Genomic DNA, 21,814 nt, shown 5'->3' with positions numbered 1-21,814 from the left:
AATGAATGTTGTGTTAAAATAGAATAAGGCACAAAATAATTGTGTAAGAATTTTTACCGACTGCGTAAATAATCCAAATGTGGCACAAAAATTTTTCCTTAAAAAAAAAAAAAAAAAAATTAAAAATGGAAAAATAGAAAGGAACATCCATAGTAATACAGCTTCATGCACATTTTGGGGTGGGTAACGTACTGAGCCATTTTTTTTTCTTGTGGCTTCACTGTTGTTTATGTGCCTGTTGGTGCTGCGCTGTCTTCCTTCCTGACGTAAACTCCAGCCACAGCGCAGCGGCACAAGACTCCGCCCACCAACACCACAAAATGCAGGCTCAGAGTTAAACAAAAAAGCCTCCAGAGTACGGATATTCATGGTGCGGCATAGTATTTTTATGAGGGTGGATGGGTTGTTGCGGGATAGTTGGAGTGCAGCTATTTAGTGCCATGCAGGCCAGTCAGGGTGTCACCCAACGCGGTACGCCCCCCTCCCCATCATTCTCTAGCAATGCTACTGGTAATAAAGGGTAGATAAAGAACTTCGACTGTTAACATAAAGGAAAACTTTTTTGCTTTAAAAAATTCTTTTGTAAGCGGGTTTCTCTGGTTTTGCTTACGTGCGATTTATTTTTCAAGGTCTTGCGACTATTTGATAAATAGGTCGCACGTAAGCAAAAGTAAGTAAAAAAACAATTGTCATGTATAAGCCATACGTTTGAAAATAATGATAAAACTCCTTCATGATGTTTTAATTTTGTCTATTGTTTACATGTGTAAATTGTATAGGAGAGCTACAGATCCTGACTTTAGAACATATTTTTTACTTTTACTTCCACACAGACTTGGGCTCTCCATTCACTTGCACTTATTGTGGATTCAAGTGGCCCAATGTATCGGGGTTATGTGGAGCCAACACTTTCTTTAGTGCTTACATTGCTGCTGACTGTTCCTCCTTCACATACTGAAGTGCATCAGTGTCTGGGTCGATGTTTGGGCGCCATCATAACAACTGTGGGTCCAGAGCTGCAGGGTAAGTGATTATGTCAAAGGATATCTGTTTTCTCAATCGCTTTAATTGGGGGATACAGGAACCATGGGTATATGCTGCTTGCCACTAGGAGGCTGACACTAGGCAAAAAACAAAAGGAAGTCTGCTCTTCCTGGCAGGATTTACCCGCCCCCCTGACTCTAAGCTAATCAGTTTTAGCTTAGTGTCAGTAGGAGGCAGACACAGGTCTGGAGCTCTCCAGACCTGGTCTTCTAACTTTAGTTTTTTTTTCCTAGTTCCTATGTTTAGTTAGTTTTTCTTTCCTTTATTATTTTCTCTAGGTGGGGCGACAGGAGCATGACACTGCCTGATCCCCCGTCCGCGAACTAGGGGCACGGTGCATAAAGTATTGGCCGTTAACCCCTCCTCGCCAACAACCAATACCTGGTGGGTGTACCCTGAGTCCGGGTCCCCCACTAGCCCCTGCTCGCCCCCTATGGTAGCCTGGCAAGACATAGATGGCATTTAGCTGGTCGAAGACTCATCAGGTGAGTATGTGCCGTGTGGGCTGTTTTTAAGACACTTTTATTCTCCGGGGTTAGGGGGAATCTTCTGGGTTCAGGCTCCCCCTGCACATGTTATCTAGCGCTGCACCCGCCCCTCCTCTCTCTGGCGCTGCGGGGGTTAATGGCCCGGCTCTGTCCCTGCCAGCAGGACTTACTTGCAGAGGGGGCCTCCTCTCCTTCTCCCGTTCCCTGAGCAGCCCTTGCAGCTGTCACGGCTCTGGCGTATATTCCCTTGCGACAGTCCCTGCACTGTCGCACGGCAGGGAAGCCGCTGCACAGGGGACCGCGGCCAGCTTCTGTTCTGGTGCCGGTGGTCTCCACTCTCTGTGCTCGTGGCCGGCATATCGGGCTCTTCAGTGTACCGGAGGGGGCCTCGGCCGGCTGATATTTAACCCGTGGGTTGGGCTTACTCCTCTGCTAAGCTCCTTACACCTCCCCATTTTCAGTCTCCCTCCTATGGCCAGTCAGCACTTACTTCAGGAGTCAGGGCTTAACCTGTCCTGGAGCTGCGTTCGCTGCGGGGGTATTTTTGCCCCCCCCCCTTTTTTTTGCCTTAACCACTCATATGGCCCTCTGCTGTACTCTGGGCGGTGACCTATCTAAGGTCCTTCCCTCCTTCCTCACTTGGTTACCATCTCCTGCTGCCTCTGCCGTTTATACCAGCTGCCTCCCTCAGACGTCTGCTCCTCTCTGGACTCGGGACACGCTGCTGTCTGCTCCGCTTGCCTTCCTTCAGAGCCTGCTTCTCTCGGGACACAGGACAGGCTGCTGTATGCTCCGGCTGACTTCCCTCAGACTGCTTCTCTCGGGACTCTGGAATCTGGGTGAGCTCACTCCTTGTCTGTCTGGGCTGTCTGACTTACTTGTGTCTCTCATGTCCGACCCTAGAACAGCCCCCCCCCCTTCCAGGCAAGCAGCTCCTGCCCTGGTCACTTACTATTCCTGTTTAGGCTGCAGAACCATAATGCCAGCTGGCTCTAATGAGACCTTCTGTCCTGGCTGTATAGTCTTGTGGTCTAATGCTCCACTGGCTACCGCTCAGGATGGTCCGCCGGAGCGTGTGGTGTCTGACCACGCTCCGCTGTGGGTTTCCTCTCCCATTCGATATCCGACTTGGCCAGGGTCTCCCGGGAGGTGGCTTCCGCCTTGGAGTGGTCCTCACTGCGCCCGACTTCTAGGGAGGCTACTGTAGGTTCGCCCGACTGCCCCTCTCTGCGGCCTTCCCGTGGCTGCCCAGGACGCACATCTTCGGGTTCTTCCCATGAGGCCTCAGCTCGGACGCCATCCTCCCGCCGCTGCTTCCTATCCTCCTCCTCCAGGCGTCGCGACCAGTCTTTCAGAATCCATTCCCAGTCCCCGCGCCCCTACTCCCAGTCAACTTACCACACTCCCAGGACCCCACAGTGCGCTCCCGGTCCTCTGGGGAGCTGGTGGACTCAGAAGAGGTGTCCCGTATGTCGGACATCGTGGGTAGTCTAGTGTCGGCTGTCAGGGACACCTTCCACCTACAGGACCCAGGAACTTCTGATGTTGCACCTGAAGTGCCCTTCCACCACGCTCGTAGTTCTTCCAAGGTCTTCAGTTCCCATGCGGAATTTGACGAGCTGTTGGAAGTGGCGTGGAAGCACCCAGAAAAACGCTTCCAAGGGGCCAAGAAGCTTCAGGCTTTCTTTCCCTTTCCTCAGGATCTGGTCGCCAAATGGACCTCTCCACCTACGGTGGATCCCCCTGTCTTGCGATTGTCCAAGTCTACTACCCTGCTGCTGGCAAACGTGGCCTCTGACAAGCGCATAGAAAATTTGGCCAAGTTTGCATATGAAGCGGCCGGTTCGGCTTTGATGCCGGCTTTCGCCTCTACCTGGGTGTCCAAAGCACTGTCTGTTTGGGCTTCTCAACTGCGCCAAGGTATTCTTGCCAGCTCCTCCCCAGGCGACCTGGCAGATTTGGGGCAGCAACTCTCTAGTGACGGTGAATACATCTGCTTGGCTTTCCTGGAGTCAGCCCGCTGTGTGGCCTTTTCCTCAGGCAACCTTGTTGCTCTCCGGCGCTCTATGTGGCTCAAGGCGTGGAATACCGACGCCGCCTTTAAGTGTTATCTTACGGATCTTCTGTTTTTGGGGTCTCATCTCTTCAGCAAGCGGCTGGAGGAGGTTATTTCTTTGGCTATCGGGGGCAAAAGTTCTCATATGCCCCAAAATCATTCGTGCCGCATGGATGCGCGTAGGAAGTATTCTTCCTTTCGGTCCTCGGAGGCTTTCGGACAAGCAGACGGCCTCCCAGGACAGGAGAGCCCCTTCCTTCAAGGCTTGCCCCTCCTGGAAAGTGGGGACCCGTTCAAACCGCCCTACTGCCAAGTCTGGTGCCCGTAACACTCCCACTTCCTGGTAGGGCACCCCATCCGAGGCTTCCTCTCGGGTGGGCGGTCATCTGTCCCTATTTCGGGACACTTTGCTTGCGCAGGTGCAGGACGCTGGGGTTCAGGAGGTCATTTCCCAGAGCTTTTGGATAGAATTTGTTCTATTCCCTGGCTCGTTTTTTCCGGTCCCGCCCTCGCTGCGGCCTTTCGGGTTGCCCTTCGCACCCTTCTGTCCAAGAGAGTTATTGTGGCGGTTCCTCTTCGGGAACGTTTTTTATGGTTCTACTCTAATCTCTTCGTGGTTCCCAAGAAGGACGGCGCTGTTTGCCTAATCCTCAACTTGAAGCTCCTTAATCGCCATGTGTGCCTGCGGCACTTCCGCATTGAATCCCTGCGGTCAGTGGTCCAGGACGCCTACCTGCACATTCCTATCTTTCCGGACCATCAGCAGTGCCTCCGGTTTGTGGTTCCTGCGGGTCACTTTGAGTTTGTGGCTCTGCCCTTCGGGCTGGCCTCCAATCCCTGGGTCTTTACCAAGACGCTGGCAGCGGTGATGGCTATTCTCCACTCCCGAGTCGTTTGTGTGCTCCCCTACCTGGATGACCTGCTCATCAAAGCACACTCTCTGGAGCAGAATCGGGGGAGCCTTGACATCACTCTGCCGACCCTGACCAGCTTCGGTGTGATGGTCAATCGTAAAAAGTCCAACCTTTCTCCGACTCAATTTCTGATTAACCTGGGGATCCACTTCCACACTGCAGTGGCCCATCTGACTCTTCCGGAGGACAAGCTCCAGTCCTTTGTGTTGGGACGTTTGTCTGCTCCAGTGTCTGAGCCCAATCTCTATCCGCTCCTGCATGGCGGTGCTGGGCAAGATGGTGGCAACCATGGAAGCGGTTCCGTATGCGCATTTCCGGTACGGCTCCCTCCAACTGGCCATCCTGTCGCAGTGGGACAAGCCTCCTCTCTCTCTCCACCGTGAGATCCGGTATCCTCCCAGTGTCCGCCGCTCCCTCCTCTGGTGGCTTCGGTCTCCTCTTCTCAATCGAGAAAAGTAGATTTTTTTTTTTTATACTTACTGTAAAATCTCTTTCTCTGAGCTTCTATTGGGGGACACAGGAACCATGGGTATATGCTGCTTGCCACTAGGAGGCTGACCCTAGGCAAAAAACAAACGGAAATCGGCTCTTCCTGGCAGGATATACTGTACCTGCCCCTGACTCTGAGCTACTCAGTTTAGTCCCAAAGCAGTAGGAGAAACCAACAGAAAGAGAAAACAGTCCGAACAAAACCCAGAAAAAAAAGGCCGACCAAAAAACTCCCACAAACAGGTGGCCGAACCTTGCTGGCCACAAACAACCGAAACCAATGGGCGGGTGCTTTGTCCCCCAATAGAAGCTCCGAGAAAGAGATTTTACAGTAAGTATAAAAAAAATCTACTTTTTACCTTAGTCCCATAGAAAGTATGTTATCCAAGTTCATAGATATGACTGCCATGTTGCCCTTCTTAAAAAATTGGATGTAAATAAAGAGGAAATATTAGAATCATTGGTTTATAGCTTTTCTTTATTAATTCAGAACACAAATATGCCATGTAAATAGACTTTAGGGTATGCTATACATTATACCTTTTTAGTTACTGTATCAATATAAAAAAAAACTGCACGATTGTGTAATAACAAACTATATTACTTTTCAGGCAATGGGCCAACTATATCAACCATCCGTTCCTCATGTCTTGTGGGCTGTGCAATCATGCAAGATCACTCCGACTCACTAGTCCAGGCTGCTGCCATCTCCTGCCTTCAGCAACTTCACATGTTTGCCCCTCGCCATGTCAACCTATCAAGTCTGGTCCCTTGTCTCTGTGTAAGTTGCACTTTCTCTCAAATGAGCTTTACATGGAAACATACAAGATTGTGGGTAGAGAAAACATCACTTGGCCCATCTAGTCTGCCCTTATATTATTTATTTTTTATATTTGTCTTACTACGATATAAATATACGGTTATCCCAGACAGATTTACAATAGGTTACTGTGGGTTTACCAACCACATCTGCTGGTAGTTTGTTTCCAAGCATCTGTTATTCTTTTTTTTTTAATTTTTTAAATTTTTGAAGACTCCCACAATCTCCCTCTTTTGACTGGTGGCTGCACTGTTGACTTATTTTGACGCTCTCAGAAATCACTACATCTAAACTCTTCTTTGCTGAAGTCCTCAAAACTGCCAATATGATACTCTGATAGAGGACACAGACACATCCAGGAACATCAACTGTATTGCACACTTTTTTTTTTGTCATCGGTGAACAGGCAGAACAGACCATTGTGGTCACCACTTCCACTTATAACTAGTACCTATTCAGGATACACACCATTACCAAAAACCCTCCGATATTTATCCTCCAGCCAGCGGCAAATCAACAAAGCTATCCAGAATAGAAGATAAACTTGCACTAACTTTTATATCAGCTCTTAATGTCGTACAATGAATTTTTTTCTTCCGTTTTGCTGTGGATTTCTTGGTAAAATGACTGTCACTGCAAAGTAGAATTGGTGGAGCAAAAAATTAGCCATAATATGGATTTTTAGGTGCAAGATTAAAAGGGTTATGATTTTTAAAAGGGAAGTAGGAAAAAAACGAAAGTGCAAACGGAAAAACCCTGAGTTCTTAAGGGGTTAAGCAACTTTTGACACATTCCCTTCAACTGCCCTTTAGTTACTAACCTTTTCTTTACTACCCTTTACTATAACATCGCCCATTCTCCATTTCTCAGAAACATCTCCTATTAGAAGGGATTGGTCATACATATCAGTCGGGGGTCAGCGCTCTTTAGGCTTATTAGTGTGTATGCATATGTTGTAGTTGAATTGCATTTTTGCAAAATGACTGCATTTTTATACATACTCTAACAAATTATTTGCATTTCAGGTCCATTTGGGCAGTTCCCATCTGCTACTGAGACGTGCAGCTGTAGCTTGCCTCAGGCAGCTGGCCCAGAGAGAGGCGGCAGAAGTATGTGAATATGCAATGAGCCTTGCTAAGAATGCAGGAGACAAGGAAAGCAGTGGTATAAGTAAGTATAAGTGATCCACTATCATGCTGTCTGTCATACTTAAAAATGTGTGGAATGTTGGTTACTTATATATTGCATTTTATGTTTAAAGGATACATTAAGCTTTTCTCACCATTTGTATATATATATAGATAGATAGATAGATATATATCATAAATATATTGCCTTGCTAAGAATCATGTGTTTACAGAAAGTATTACAACCGCAGCAACAATTGGACATGGTTTAGCACTGAAATATCCCAGCATTCTCTGCTTGTTCAGAGTTTATTCATTGTATATTGAAAATTCTCCAGTTTTTTTTTTTTATACATGCTTTGTGTATTTGTTGTTTAACCTTTTCCTGCTCCATGCCAGTAATGTTGTGTATGGAGCCAGATCTTGAGGTGATCCCGCTCCATACCCAACGGCCCCAGGCTGATTTCAGTTTACAAGGGCTGTCACTAATAGCCAGTATGCAGTAATCACAGCTGCCACGGCAGTCCGAGGCCTTTCCTAGGCTTCCGTGACTGCCAGGGATTTTCTATTGAATGAGCCTGCCAGGTCTTACCAATAGAGTGCAATAGCATGGATCAATGCAGACTATATGTCCTACATTGTTCTATATTAACTATCCAACAATGGCTCATAAAAGTCCCCTAGGACATCTAATAGTAAAACTTTAAAAAACAAATACAATAAAGGTTTTACACTTATGAATTATGATGATGATCGCGACTGGTACCTGTCCCCCCTTGTGCTGAGGGCGGAAGTAAATGCTGGGGAGCAAAACTGACCTTTTTGCTCTCTGGAAAATCCTTTTTAACCCCTTAAGGACGCAGGGTTTTTCTGTTTTTGCACTTTTGTTTTTTCCTCCTTACTTAAAAAAATCATAACCCTTTTCAATTCTGCACCTAAAAATCCATATGATGGCTTATTTTTTGCGCCATCAATTCTACTTTGTGATGACATCAGTCATTTTACCCAAAAATCTACGGCAAAAGCAAAAAAAAAATCAATTTGCGATAAAATTGGAGAAAAAAAACACAATTTTCTAAGTTTGGGGGGCTTCCGTTTCTACGCAGTAAATTTTTTGGTAAAAATGACACTTTCTCTTTATTCTGTATACGATTAAAATTATTCCCTACTTATATAGCACAAAATGAATACGTTTAAAATTGTCATCTTCTGACCCCTATAAATTTTTTATTTTTCCGCGTATGGGGTGGTATGAGGGCTCATTTTTTTGTGCCGTGATCTGAAGTTTTTATCGGTACCATTTTTGTATTGATCGGACTTTTTGATCGCTTTTTATTATTTTTCATGATCTAAAAAGTGACCAAAAAATTCACTATTTTGGACTTTGGAATTTTTTGCTCCTACGCCATTGACCGTGTAGTTTAATTGATTATATATTTTTATGATTCGAACATTTACACACGCGGCGATACCACATATGTTTATTTTCATTATGGTTACATATTTTTTTAATGAAAATTGGGAAAAGGGGGGTGATTTAAACTTTTAATAAGGAAGGGGTTAATGTGTGTGTTTTTTAAACTTTTTATTTTTTATTTTTACACTTTTAGTCCCCTTAGGGGACTTTTTGGAAAAATCATTAGATTCCTCATACAGATCAATGTGGTTTCATAAAACCACACTGATCTGTGTTCTCTGCGCTCGATTGAGAAAGCCTGGCCCTGCCAGGCTTTATCACTCAGAGCGCAGGAGCCGGCAGTGAAGGAGAGGTAAGCCCTCCGGCTACCTCAGCAGTGGATAGCCCCCCTGCTGCGGGGTGGATCTCCCCCCTGCATGTCGGCTACTTAAGGCGGCCCCCAGCTACAAGAATCAGCTGGGGGCTGCGCGGTATGACGCGGGCTCGAGTCGGGAGCCCTTATCATACACCGCTTGCCGTCTCAGGGCGAGCTGGCTCGTTCTTGGTCGGCAACTGGTTAGGATCCATAATTCCACTATTTGTTTGGAGGTGTAAACTATGATCTTGTTTTTTTTTCTTTTTTCCCCTGCAGATATAAACATAACAGATACAGGTTTGGAGGGAGTATTGTTTGGAATGCTGGACCGGGAAACAGACCGCAAACTGTGCTCAGACATTCATGATACATTGGGTCACATGCTGTCTTCTTTGGCAGTGGACAAATTGTCTCATTGGTTGCAGTTATGCAAAGATGTGTTGGCAGCCACTAGTGGTATGTATCTGTCTTTGTGTGCTTTATCTCTGTAGGCAGTAAAATGAGATGTTTCTGTAACTTAGATGATTGCCTTACTATGGTGATGACTCATTATTGCTCTTAGAGAACCATATAATGAATGTTGTAATATTTTACACTTTTTCATGGTCTATCACTTTATCTCATCCTATGTCTTATCTCTCTCTTTCTATCTTTGTGTGTGTCTCGCTCTCTCTCTCCTTATCCATCTCTCTGTCTCTATATCCATTTATCTATTTATCTCATGTGTGCCCTATATTTCTTCTATATGTATTTCATCTATTGCAACTGATTAAAGGAGTTAGTACACTGTAAGAGTCATTGCAATTTCTCTTCCTAGATGTGGGCACAGCAAGTCTGGTAGCTGGTGTAAGGGATGAAGAGACTGAAAAGAAGGATGAAATGGATGACGACACTATGTTCACCACACTGGGAGAAGATGATAAATCCAAACCATTTGTGGCTCCTCGCTGGGCCACACGTGTATTTGCAGCAGACTGTCTTTGCCGAATCATCATGCTTTGTGAAAATGCTAACAAACCACATTTCGATTTAGCTGCCGCTCGCACCTTAAAAATTAAAGATCCCAAAGGTAAGACTACATTTTATACTTATTTAATTTCTTAATGCCTTTTTTTATATAAAATAATGCTGGTACTTTTTAATATGTAAAAAGGAAGTTGTAGTTTTAAAGCCACGTGCAGCAAGACAGTAGACTGCACTAGTACTTTCAATTAGTTTTTTTTAAGTTTTGTAGTTTTAAAGTGTTACTGTCATTTGAATAAACTTTTCACAAGTCATCCATACAGTCCTGAGACCTGCTATGATCGCAAGTTAAAAGTTGGTGTGCAGCAGTGCTCTTCACTCCTCAGCCAGCCACAAATCCTAGTAATTCACTGCAAAGACTAGTGCACACACTTTACCAGCTTATAACCTGATCACAGTGGCTCTCAGAACTGTCTGGATAACGTGTCATAGGTTCGCTTTGAATTGGAGATATTCCTATTCTTGGTGAAGGAAAATATAGATTTTACTAAAGACAAGACGTGAGTATTATGCTATAAACCTCTTTTACTTACTCAGCAGCAAAAGAATGTTTACGTAATAATACAGAAAAAACTTTGACAACGAAAGGCATGGCGTAGCCCAACATGCTGCCATGAGTAAAATATAAGTTATAACAGTGACAGTTGATGATATCTCTTCCTTCTTCTTTGCAGCGAAGAAACTAAGTCATAACAGGAACAATTCATATTAAGAACCCAGAATAGGAAGGAGTCTTTAACAGGAGAAAAACTTCAGAAGAAGAGTAGAGATTTCTTGAAGAATATCTATCCTAAGATGCTGTAAAGACAAAGAACAAATAAAAGTATTATAGGGATGGGTATATAGGGAGGGATAATACTCGCGTCTTGTCTTTAATAAAATCTATATTTTCCTTCACAAAGGATAGGAAAATCTCCAATTTTATTTAAATACAAGGCGCTCCTATTATGCTAGTTTAAAGCTAAGCATAAGAAACATATGTAAAATATATACAAAATTATAATATAAAAACAGTATTGAATTATAAAAGTACCATATATACATGGGAATCGTTTTTGAAATGGAATGTCTTGAATGTAGAATTAGACGACCAGTTGGCCGTAGCACCAGATTGGAATAATTTAGTTGACATAGCTCCTCTGGTAGAGTGGGCGCCAAATTTTTAGATGTCTATACCAGCCATGTCCATAGTTGATTTAACCCATCGAGCTAGAGTGCAGGAAGAAATAGGATTGTGGGGTTTGCAAAAAGATATAAGAAGTTGGGAAGAAGAAGAAGCTCTTAAAGATTCAGTTCTAGATTCATAAGAACGCAGACAACGTACTAAACAAAGTTTGGGTTGATGAAGAAAGGCTGGGTAAAATACAGAATGGGGGTTAGTTTTTGTACGGCGATAACGGTAAAGATGACCCCTTCAGGTGAGTATTGCTTTCTAGAGTTATCTAAGGCCCTGATGTCCGAAACACGTTTGACAGAAATGAGACAGAGAAGAAGCGGGAGTTTGAAGGAAAGTAATTTCAGAGAAAGTGAATTGTTATCTTCCCAGGAAAGGAAAAGATTTAGAACAAGATTGACGTCCCAATTTGAATTGTATTTAGGTAAGGAAGGACGTCGAAAACGTATGCCTTTTAAAAGTTTGCATACAAGAGGATGTTTACCTATTGGTATGGGATCTATAAGAGAGTGTCTTATGGCTGAAATAGCAGAACAATATAAATTGATGGTTCTATAGGCTTTACCATAATCAAAAGATGCTGATAGGAAATTTAAGATGTTAGAGATAGATGTTTGTAAGGGATCCAGATCCCGTTGAGCGCACCAATGAAGCCAAATTTTCCAGGCTGACCTGTAAGCAGATCTGGTACCTGGAGCCCCAGGCAGCGGAAAGGAGTTCTCTAGTTGTGAGCGAAAAAGGCGAGAGTTATCTGGAAGACCCGAAATCAACCAAGCGACTAGAACTAGTTGATCTGAGAAGATTAGTGGATGAAAGTTGCCAAGAGGGTCCTGGGGGAGATCTGGAGAGGAAGGGAGAATTTGAGGAAAATCTATTAAAAGATGTAGTAGTTGAGGGAACAAAGACTGATTGATTCAAATTGACAGATATACCAGGCACTGCTCAGAGTAGCATTCAATAGTCCCGTTTTGATGGGATGAGACGACTATGGGTGCTCTTGTACTGCTGACTGTGTCTTCGGGTGCAGACTATCATATGAACAAAGAATAACTTCAGCTGCATGTGAAGTATAGAGAAATGAAGTCGCACACACCTGGACGATTGCTTCAGCATACGAGGATTTTATTCCAATACCGTGATTGTACAAACATAGATCACATATCCATGGCGGGGAGCGAGAGCCGTACGACTCTCGGACACGGCACACACCACTGATAGGCTACTAGTTTCACGTCACTGCCAATGCTTCTTCCGGCCTATAGTTGATTTCAGAAGTGAGGTTTGAAGAAGCACACGTGGAATAAGATTGAAAGGATAAAACGCGGAAAAAGTTTTTTAGGCCAAAATTGGAGGAAAGCATCTACTCCTAAGGCTTCTGGATCTGGTTTCCAGCTGAAAAACTGTTGAAGTTGACAGTTCAGACGAGAAGCGAACATGCTGAGATGTAAGGGGCCCCATAATTGATTGATGAGTTGAAAAGCGTTGGGATGGACTTTCCAGTCGCTGAAATATGTCAGGAATCGGGAATTCCTATCTGCGATTGAGTTGGAGATTCCCGGAAGGTACTCTTCCTTCAGAGTGATATGTCTGTCTAGACAGAAATACCAAAAATCTTTGGTAATGTCGGCAAGGGCTTTGGATTGTCCCACCAAGATGGGTGATATATTGGACCGCAGAGATGTTGTTGTCCATGCGAAGTAATACACAACAATGAGATAAATCCTTTATAATGTGAAAGACCCAGTCAAAAGTTCCAAGCAGTTGATGCGAAGGGTAGATTCGGAAGGAGACTATTTCCCTCCAGTAGAGAGGGAATTGCAGCAAGCTCCTCATCCAACGAGACTTGCATCTGATTCTTTGATGATGTCTGGATTGGGATTGAAAATTGCTTTGCCGTTCCATGTTTGAATGTGGGATAAACACCAAAGAAGTTCTTCTTTGGCATCCTAGGATAGACAAACTTCGTCTGAATATCCCAGACCTTCTCTCAGATGTCAAATTTTCATATGTTGAAGTGCTCGATTAATGGAGTGGAGCTGGAAAGACAGCTTGAATGGAGGCTGAAAGAAGGCCCACAATCCGAGCGATAGTTCTCAGAGAAATAAGATCCTTGATAAGAATTTGGCGAATCTCTTTGCAAATAATTTTTAGTCTCCTGAGGGGAAGACTCAAAGTGGTTGATCGGGTGTTGATCATAAACCCCAGGAATTCCACCTCTTGAGAAGGTTGAAGGATGGAATTTTTGTGATTGATGAGAAAACCCAGGTTGGTTAGAAAGGATAGAGTCCAATCTCTGTGAGAGAGAAAAAGAGATTCGGATTGTGCCATAAGGAGAATGTCATCCAGGTAAATAATGAGACGTACTCCTCGACTTCTGAGAAGGGCAATAATTGGTTTTAAAAGCTTTGTAATGCACCATGGAGCCGATGCTAGTCCGGATGGGAGGCAGGTGAACTGCCATTTTTGATTGTTCCATAGAAATTGAAAAAATATTTGGGAAGAGGGATGGATCGGGATAGTTGGGTAAGCTATCTTGATTAACCAATTGTCTTTCAGTAGTATGTCCCTTAATAGATGGATTCCTTCCATCTTGAAATGCCTGTACACAACAAAAATGTTGAGTAGTCTTAGATTGATAACGGGTCGGTGACCTCTGTCTTTCTTTTTCACCAGGAATAAGTTGCTAAGAAAGCCTGGAGAATTTACAGGGACAGGTATAATGGCCTTCTTTGTGATAAGAACCTCTACCTCTGAGTTGATCAGATTTTGATCTGTTTTTTGAAAACTAAACGCATATAAGTATATTAATGGCCCATACAAAAAATATGGAGAAAAACTGTTCCAAGTTAAACCCCCCCAAAGGACGAGGGGGCACTCCCTCCGTCTGGAGAAGAAAAAGTTTAGTCTCAAGGGGCGACACGCCTTCTTTACCGTGAGGACTGTGAATTTATGGAACGGTCTACCTCAGGAACTGGTCACAGCTGGAACAATTTACAGCTTTAAAACAGGATTAGAAACATTCCTGGAACAAAATAACATTAATGCTTATGAAGAAATATAAAATCTCATCCCTTCCCAATATCGCGCCACACCCCTACCCCTTAATTCCCTGGTTGAACTTGATGGACATATGTCTTTTTTCGACCGTACTAACTATGTAACTATGTAACTATGGTGAAAAAATGATTGTATGGGTTGGGAAACAAATTCTATTAGGAAACCTGATACAGTTTTTAGGATCCATCAGTCGGAAGTAATCATAGTCCAATTTTTAAAAAATGTATGATTCTTCCACCTAATGGAAGATCTTTGAAAGAAAGAGGGTGACTTACCTGTAGATGTTCTTGCGCAAGGAACTCCTCTTTGTCCTCTAGCCCGCCAGGGTCTGGCACGGTATGAGAAGAATGGTGGAGGAATTGTTGGTGGACCCGAATAGGGTTGGTTGGTGTGGTAAGAGCCTTTGTGGTTTTGCCTGTTTGGAAGGGATCGGCCAGAGAAGCGGCTCCTTCCTTTTCCGGCCCGAACAAAAACACGCTGGGAAAAAGTTATTCTAAGCGAGGTCTGGGCTTTGGTAATAGATGAGAAAAGACCAACATATTTTCCCATGTCGTGAATAAAATCTTCCCCAAAAAGCATGCCTTCCGTGAGTTTTTCAGAATCTTTGGAGGCAAGGTTAGTGAGTTTGGGGTCGTTCTTCATGAGGATCGAACATTTGCGTTCAGTGGATATTGCTGAACTAGCGTTTCCAAATAGGCAGACAAATCTCCAATCCCCTTCAGGAGGGAAAACCCCCCTTTTCTGGGGAACAGTACCCTATCTTATAACCCAATTAAAATGTAACTTTTATTATTAATTGTTAAAATGTCCATAGACAGCTCTCTGAAGAAGTTTGGTCGCAAATGAAACGTTAGAGCAATCCATACACTTTTTAGACAGGAATACAGTTTGTGTCTAAGTGTGGAGTTACTATGCAGCGGTAGAGAACCGCCATAGTGAGAAATAGGACAGCTCCACAACTAACGTTGTGGCACCACCTAGTGGGCAATTACTATAAGACACCCTGTATTTCCTGAAAGTTTTTAAAATCACCACATTTAATTTTCACGTTTTCTATGGACATTTTAACAAATAATAATAAAAGTTAAATTTTAATTGGGTTATAAGTTAGGGTATTGTTCCCCAGAAAAGGGGGGTTTTCCCTCCTGAAGGGGATTGGAGATTAATTTAGTAGAGCCCATAACCCAGTGGGACTTTTTTGTTGGATTCCAAATAGGCAGACTGCACGTTGTGCCCAACCCAAAAGAACTTCCATGTTAACGGGTCTGTTGGTGGCGGAGAATTACTCGGCAATGTCTAATATTTTAGTAAGAGGACCTATGAGGTCCATCAGCTTGTTTTGCCAAGCACGGAAACTTCTGTCCACTCCTTTTTTGTTTTTTTTTCCCCATTTCCATGAGAAATTTAGTAAGGACAGTGTCCAGCTCTGGAGTAAGTGCAGTGTTATGTGGCAGTGTTGGCCTTGGACACTCTGCTTTGAGTTTGTTGCGAGTGGCTCTATCCAAACTCTTATTAATTCTGACAGAAATTTAGCCACCTTAGGGGTGGGAAGCCATTCCCCTGATCTGGGATGATGAATTAGAGAGGGATCAAAATAGGATGGATCAGAGTCCATAAATAAGCTTTCCCCCTGATTATCAGGGTCCTTGACCAGTTGTCCACTTTCTTCAGAGGAGTAATCAGATTCAATTATGATGTCATCATAGACAAGAGAATCATCAGATTCCTCCTAATTTTATTCATTGTAGAAATCTGGTTTCGACCGCTTGGCGGTTTTCTGAGCCCTTTTAGAAATATCTTCCTCTTGGGCAGAGGGTAAAGGGTGCTTGGATGTAACACCATCAGAATGACCAGGTTATGGTCTTTTAGTATGAGATGAGTCTTGGCGTGTTTCCTTAGAGGATTTTTTTAGGGGGAGCGTTGCCATCTATAGTATGATGACGTTTCGCAATAGCCTTTTTTGGTACATGAAAACCCTCGGCCATTTTGGACACAGATGCTTCTGGAGACCAGTAGATCTCTGAGGGAGTAGTATGCCCTGTCTTAGTGTTAGAAGGACCGATTTTGTAATGTTATCTTGTAGCACGGATACAGCAGATTGAATTGCAGAGTGGACAGAACGAGCCACTGAATAATCCACTAAAGATTGCAAGTGGTCGTGATTAATATTGTCTGAGACCAAAGATTGAGGGCGTACCTCTCTAGAGGAGTTCCTGGTGTCATCAGACATGTACATATTAAGTATTATGGGACAATATATAAATATATATATATATATATATATATATATATATATATATATATATATATTAAAATATATATGACACAAGTAAAGTAAAAATATTTCTGAGAGGAATACCTAAATATAAATTCTATACAGTGGTCCCTCAACATACGATGGTGATTCGTTCCAAATGAACAATCATTAGTTGAAACCATCGTATGTTGAGGGATCCGTGCAATGTAAAGTATAGGACAGTGGTCTCCAACCTGCGGACCTCCAGATGTTGCAAAACTAAAACTCCCAGCATGCCCGGACAACAAACGGCTGTCCGGGCATGCTGGGAGTTGTAGTTTTGCAACATCTGGAGGTCCGCAGGTTGAAGACCACTGGTATAGGAGGTTATTACTCACCTGTCCCCGCCGCTAACCGCTGCCCGCCGCTCACCGCTGCCCAGGATGTCGCCTTCCATCGCCGTCTCTGCTGCGTCTCTTCATCCCGCTCCTATTGGATGACGGGACGGCGTGCACGCTGACGTGATGACGACGATGGAGAGTGCAGTAGATGCAGAGGATCCCGTAGAGGACGTTCCGGAGTGCCGGTACAGGTCAGTGACACCCACCGGACCACACAGGGCACCTTAAACGGCTATCCGGCAGCAGCTGAAGCAGTCTGCACTGTCGGATAGCTGTTTATGCGATGGCCCCGACATAAAAAAGCATTGTATGTTGATGCTGCCTTCAACATGCGATGGCCTCTGAGAGGCCATCGTATGTTGAAATGATCGTATGTCAGGGCCATAGTAGGTCGGGGGGGTCACTGTATCTGCAATATAAGGAAAATTACTGGCAGATATAGCAATAAAGAATTAAAATCCTTTATTGAGGTTAATATAATAATTGTCCACTAGATGGCAGGAGAAGACATAGTTACATAGTTAGTACGGTTGAAAAAAGACATACGTCCATCAAGTTCAACCAGGGAATTGAAGGGTAGGGGTGTGGCGCGATATTGGGGAAGGGATGGGATTTTATATTTCTTCATAAGCATTAATGTTATTTTGTTCCAGGAATGTATCTAATCCTGTTTTAAAGCTGTTAATTTTTCCTGCTGTGACCAGTTCCTGAGGTAGACTGTTCCATATGTTCACAGTTCTCATGGTAAAGAAAGCGTGTTGCCCCCTGAGACTAAACTTTTTCTTCTCCAGACAGAGGGAGTGCCCCCTCGTCCTTGGGGGGGGTTTAACCTGGAACAGTTTTTCTCCATATCTTTTGTATGGGCCATTAATATACTTGTATACATTTATCATATCCCCCCTTAAACGTCTCTTCTCAAGACTAAACAATTGTAACTCCTTTAATCGCTCCTCATAGCTAAGATGTTCCATGCCCCATTTTCGTTTAGTCGCGCGTCTATGCACCCTTTCCAGCTCCACAGTGTCCCTTTTATGGACTGGTGCCCAAAACTGAACAGCATATTCCAGGTGAGGCCGTACCAATGCTTTATAACGGGGGAGTATTATGTCCCTGTCCCTTGAGTCCATGCCTCTTTTTATACATGACAATATCCTGCCAGCTTTGGAAGCAGCAGCCTGACATTGCATGCTATTCTGTTGTCTGTGATCTACAAGTACACCCAGATCCTTCTCTACCAGTGACTCTGCCAGTTTAATCCCCCCTAAGACATACGATGCATGCAGGTTATTAGTACCCAGATGCATAACTTTACATTTATCCACATTGAACCTCATTTGCCAAGTGGATGCCCAGACACTTAGTCTATCCAAGTCATCTTGTAACCTATACACATCCTCTATAGACTGTACTGTGCTACAAAGCTTGGTGTCATCTGCAAAGATAGAAACAGAGCTGTTAATGCCATCCTCTATATCATTGATAAATAAATTAAACAACAGCGGGCCCAGTACAGAACCTTGGGGTACACCACTAATAACCGGGGACCAATCAGAGTACGAATCATTGACCACCACTCTCTGGGTACGATCCATGAGCCAGTGTTCAATCCAATTACAAACTAAAGTTTCCAAACCCAAAAGACCTTAACTTACCTGTCAGACGTCTATGAGGGACAGTATTAAACGCTTTAGCAAAATCCAGAAACACTATATCCACAGCCATTCCTCTGTCAAGGCTTCTACTCACCTCTTCATAAAAGCAAATTAGATTGGTTTGACAACTTCTATCCTTAGTAAACCCATGCTGGCTATCACTTATAATACAATTATCCCCTATGTATTCCTGTATGTAATCCCTTATAAGTCCTTCAAACAATTTACCCACAATGCACGTTAAGCTTACCGGTCTATAGTTTCCTGGGGAAGACCTAGAGCCCTTTTTGAAGATTGGCACCACATTCGCCTTGCGCCAGTCCCTTGGCACAATACCAGACACCAGAGAATCTCTAAATATCATGAACAAGGGTACAGATATTACTGAACTTACCTCTCTAAGAACTCTTGGGTGCAATCCATCTGGTCCTGGAGATTTGCTTACATTTAAATTACTTAACTTGTACTTACTAGCCTTGTTCCATCTCTACATTAAGCCAGTTCAGTACATTACATGATGTGTTACCAGCACTGACCTGTCCAATGTCAGCTCCTCCTTCTTCCATAGTATATACAGAACTAAAGAACCCATTCAGTAGCTCTGCTTTCTCTTTATCGCCTCTGACAACCTCCCCATTATCATTATTAAGGGGTCCTACATGCTCTGTCATTGTTTTTTTTGTATTTATGTATCTAAAATAATATTTAGGATTAGTTTTGCTTTCTTTGGCCACCTGTCTCTCATTTTGAATTTTTGCTGTTTTTATTACATTTTTACAGATTTTATTAAGCTCCTTGTACTGTTTAAATGTTATAGCTGACCCATCAGATTAGAATTTTTTTAAGGCAATTTTTTTGTTGTTTATTGCTCTTTTAACATCATTTGTCAGCCATGTAGGATTTAGTTTTAATCGTTTATATTTGTTCCCCTTTGGTATATATTTAGCTGTATAGTTATTTAGAGTTGATTTAAAGATGTCCCATTTACCCTCTGTATCAGTATTTGACAACACCTCCCCCAGTCTATGTCCTGTAGTGCAGATCTCAGCCCAGGGAAATTTGCCTTTTTAAAGTTATATGTTTTTGCCTTCCCCGCCTGTCTTTGTTTTCTACATTTTAAGTCAAAAGTAACTATATTGTGGTCGCTATTACCAAGGTTTTCCCGCACAGTTAATTACCAACCAGCTCTGCGTTGTTGGAAATGATCAGATCCAACAAGGCATCACTTCTTGTTGGGTCCTTCACAAACTGGCCCATAAAATTATCCTGCAATAAATTTAGGAATTGTCGCCCCTTTGTAGTTTTAGCCAACCCCGGACCCCAATCTATATCTGGATAGTTAAAATCTCCCATTATTACCACTGTACCTGCCCGGGCAGCCCTCTCTATTTGTTTATACAGCCGACCTTCTAGCTCTTCAGTGATATTAGGGGGTCTGTAGATTACATCAAGTATTATTTTTTCAGTATTTCCCTCCTTTTGTAATTCTACCCACAATGATTCCACATCCTCAGAATCATCACACACTATGGCATCGTTCACACTAACTTTCATACCACTTCTAACATACAGACAGACTCCACCACCTTTCCTGTTCATTCTATCTTTGCGAAACAATGTAAACCCCTGCAGATTGACAGCCCAGTCATGCGAGGAGTCCAGCCATGTCTCAGTGACCCCATCTATATCAATATGTTCCTCCAGTATCAAGGCCTCAAGCTCCCCCATTTTATTTGCTAGGCTTCTGGCATTTGTGAACATACACTTTACATTTCCATCCTTTATGTTATTGGGGTTAATGGGATTCAAGGGTGTAAGTTTTTTATTTTCCTATGAAGCCTATTCCTATTAACTATTCTAACCCCTCCCTCCACTCCACCCCCAGGTACATTTATAATTCCCACCTCTCTATCTACACTATCTTCCCCCTCTTTGCTGTAGGTTTCCTCCCCCCAAGTCCCTAGTTTAAACACTCCTCCACCCTTTTAGCCATCTTCTCCCCAAGCACCATCTTCTCCCCAGGTGCAGCCCGTCCCTACGGTAGAGCCGGTAACCGACAGCAAAGTCAGCCCAGTTCTCCATGAACCCAAACCCCTCCTTCCTACACCAGCTTCTGAGCCACTTATTTACCTCCCTGATCTCCCGCTGCCTCTCTGGTGCGGCTCGTGGTACTGGCAGGATTTCAGAAAATACTACCTTGGAGGTCCTTGCCTTAAGCTTGCGGCCTAAGTCCCTGAAATCATTTTTAAGGACACTCCACCTACCTCTTACTTTGTCATTGGTGCCAATATGTACCATGACTGCTGGGTCCTCTCCAGCCCCGCCCAGCAACCTGTCAACCCGATCTGCGATGTGCCGAACTCGTGCGCCAGGCAGACAACACACTGTTCGGCAATCCCGGTCTTTGTGACAGATCGCCCTGTCTGTCCCCCTAATAATTGAGTCCCCCACCACTAGTATCTGTCTGACCTGCCCTGTACTCCTCCCCCCCCCCTGGCGGTCAGAGGCAGTATCCTGCTGCAGTTCTGCTAGCTCTGTAATGGCATCCCCCTCATCTGCCAAGCGGGCAAACTAGTTGCGGTCTGACACTTTTTCCCCTACCCCGCTTTCTAACTGTAACCCAGCTAACTGCCTGACTGTCCTGCAACTCCGTCCCACTGTCCTCCCCCACCTCTACTCCCGAGAGTGCCTGCTCAGTGAGCAGGAGACTCCTCTCCATGTTGTTAATGCTTCTCATTGTTGTCAGTCGCTCCTCTAGATGCAGGATCTGGGCTTCCAAACGAACAACTAGCACAATCTCGCACAACAATATGCACCCTCAAACTGTTCAAGGATTGCATACATTGAACAGGATGTACATTGGACTGCATTTTCCAACATGGAGGCCATCTAGTTATGGGGATTTCACAAATGTATAGGCAAAAACAGACAGTCAAAATGATACTTCAAATTTTTTGTAGACCTTCTGGGTTCAGAAATTAACACTCACAGCGATCTCAACCTCCTGCTTTCAAACTCCTGTTTTTGAAACTACTCTTTCACGCCCCTTCTTACACAGCAACACTCAGAAGAGCAAGCTCTCAATAAGAGTCCCAAGCTAAGATTTATACACCTGTGCCCAATCTAGAAGTGGAACAGAGAAAAAGGAAGAAAAAAAAAAAAAGCAGAAAAAGGGTGTTTAAACTCTAACAGTTATCCCACTATGTGCAAGAGAGAAAGACTTACCCAAAATATGAATGTGGACTATAGGCAGTCGCACCCACTCCACAGATTCACTCCGCACAACAGATAATCACAGTTTTTGAAACTCCTCTTTCACGCCCCCTCTTACACAGCAACACTCAGAAGAGCAAGGCAACACTCAGAAGAGCAAGACTGGGCAATAATTTATATATATATATATAAAATATACTTTGTGATATAGAGACTGCGGAAGAGCTTGAGAAGAACTGTGACAGGATCCTGACAGCTGCTCGATGACTGACAGGATTCCCGCCGACGCAAAGCAGGTGATCACCACACTGCTTTGCAGGGTATCTCGAGACTAACTGCTGAGATCTC

The 21,814-nt window shown here is 43.8% G+C and overlaps 1 protein-coding gene across 2 annotated transcripts in view; it reads left to right on the top strand.

Moving 5' to 3' along the window:
• The window catches only part of HEATR5B (HEAT repeat containing 5B), a 127,518-nt gene that overhangs the window by 82,807 nt on the left and 22,897 nt on the right, over positions 1–21,814 (top strand). For both annotated transcript variants that reach the window (XM_056567422.1, XM_056567420.1), the window contains exons 20-24: positions 834–1,023; positions 5,603–5,772; positions 6,837–6,981; positions 8,987–9,166; positions 9,528–9,779. In XM_056567422.1, the coding sequence (XP_056423397.1) occupies positions 834–1,023; positions 5,603–5,772; positions 6,837–6,981; positions 8,987–9,166; positions 9,528–9,779 (937 nt within the window). The remainder of the gene's footprint in view (positions 1–833; positions 1,024–5,602; positions 5,773–6,836; positions 6,982–8,986; positions 9,167–9,527; positions 9,780–21,814) is intronic.

Source organism: Hyla sarda, chromosome 3 (genome assembly GCF_029499605.1).
Source record: "Hyla sarda isolate aHylSar1 chromosome 3, aHylSar1.hap1, whole genome shotgun sequence".
Lineage (NCBI taxonomy): Eukaryota > Metazoa > Chordata > Amphibia > Anura > Hylidae > Hyla > Hyla sarda.
Note: the sequence above shows the minus strand (reverse complement) of the source record. Positions and strands in the feature narration are given on the sequence as shown.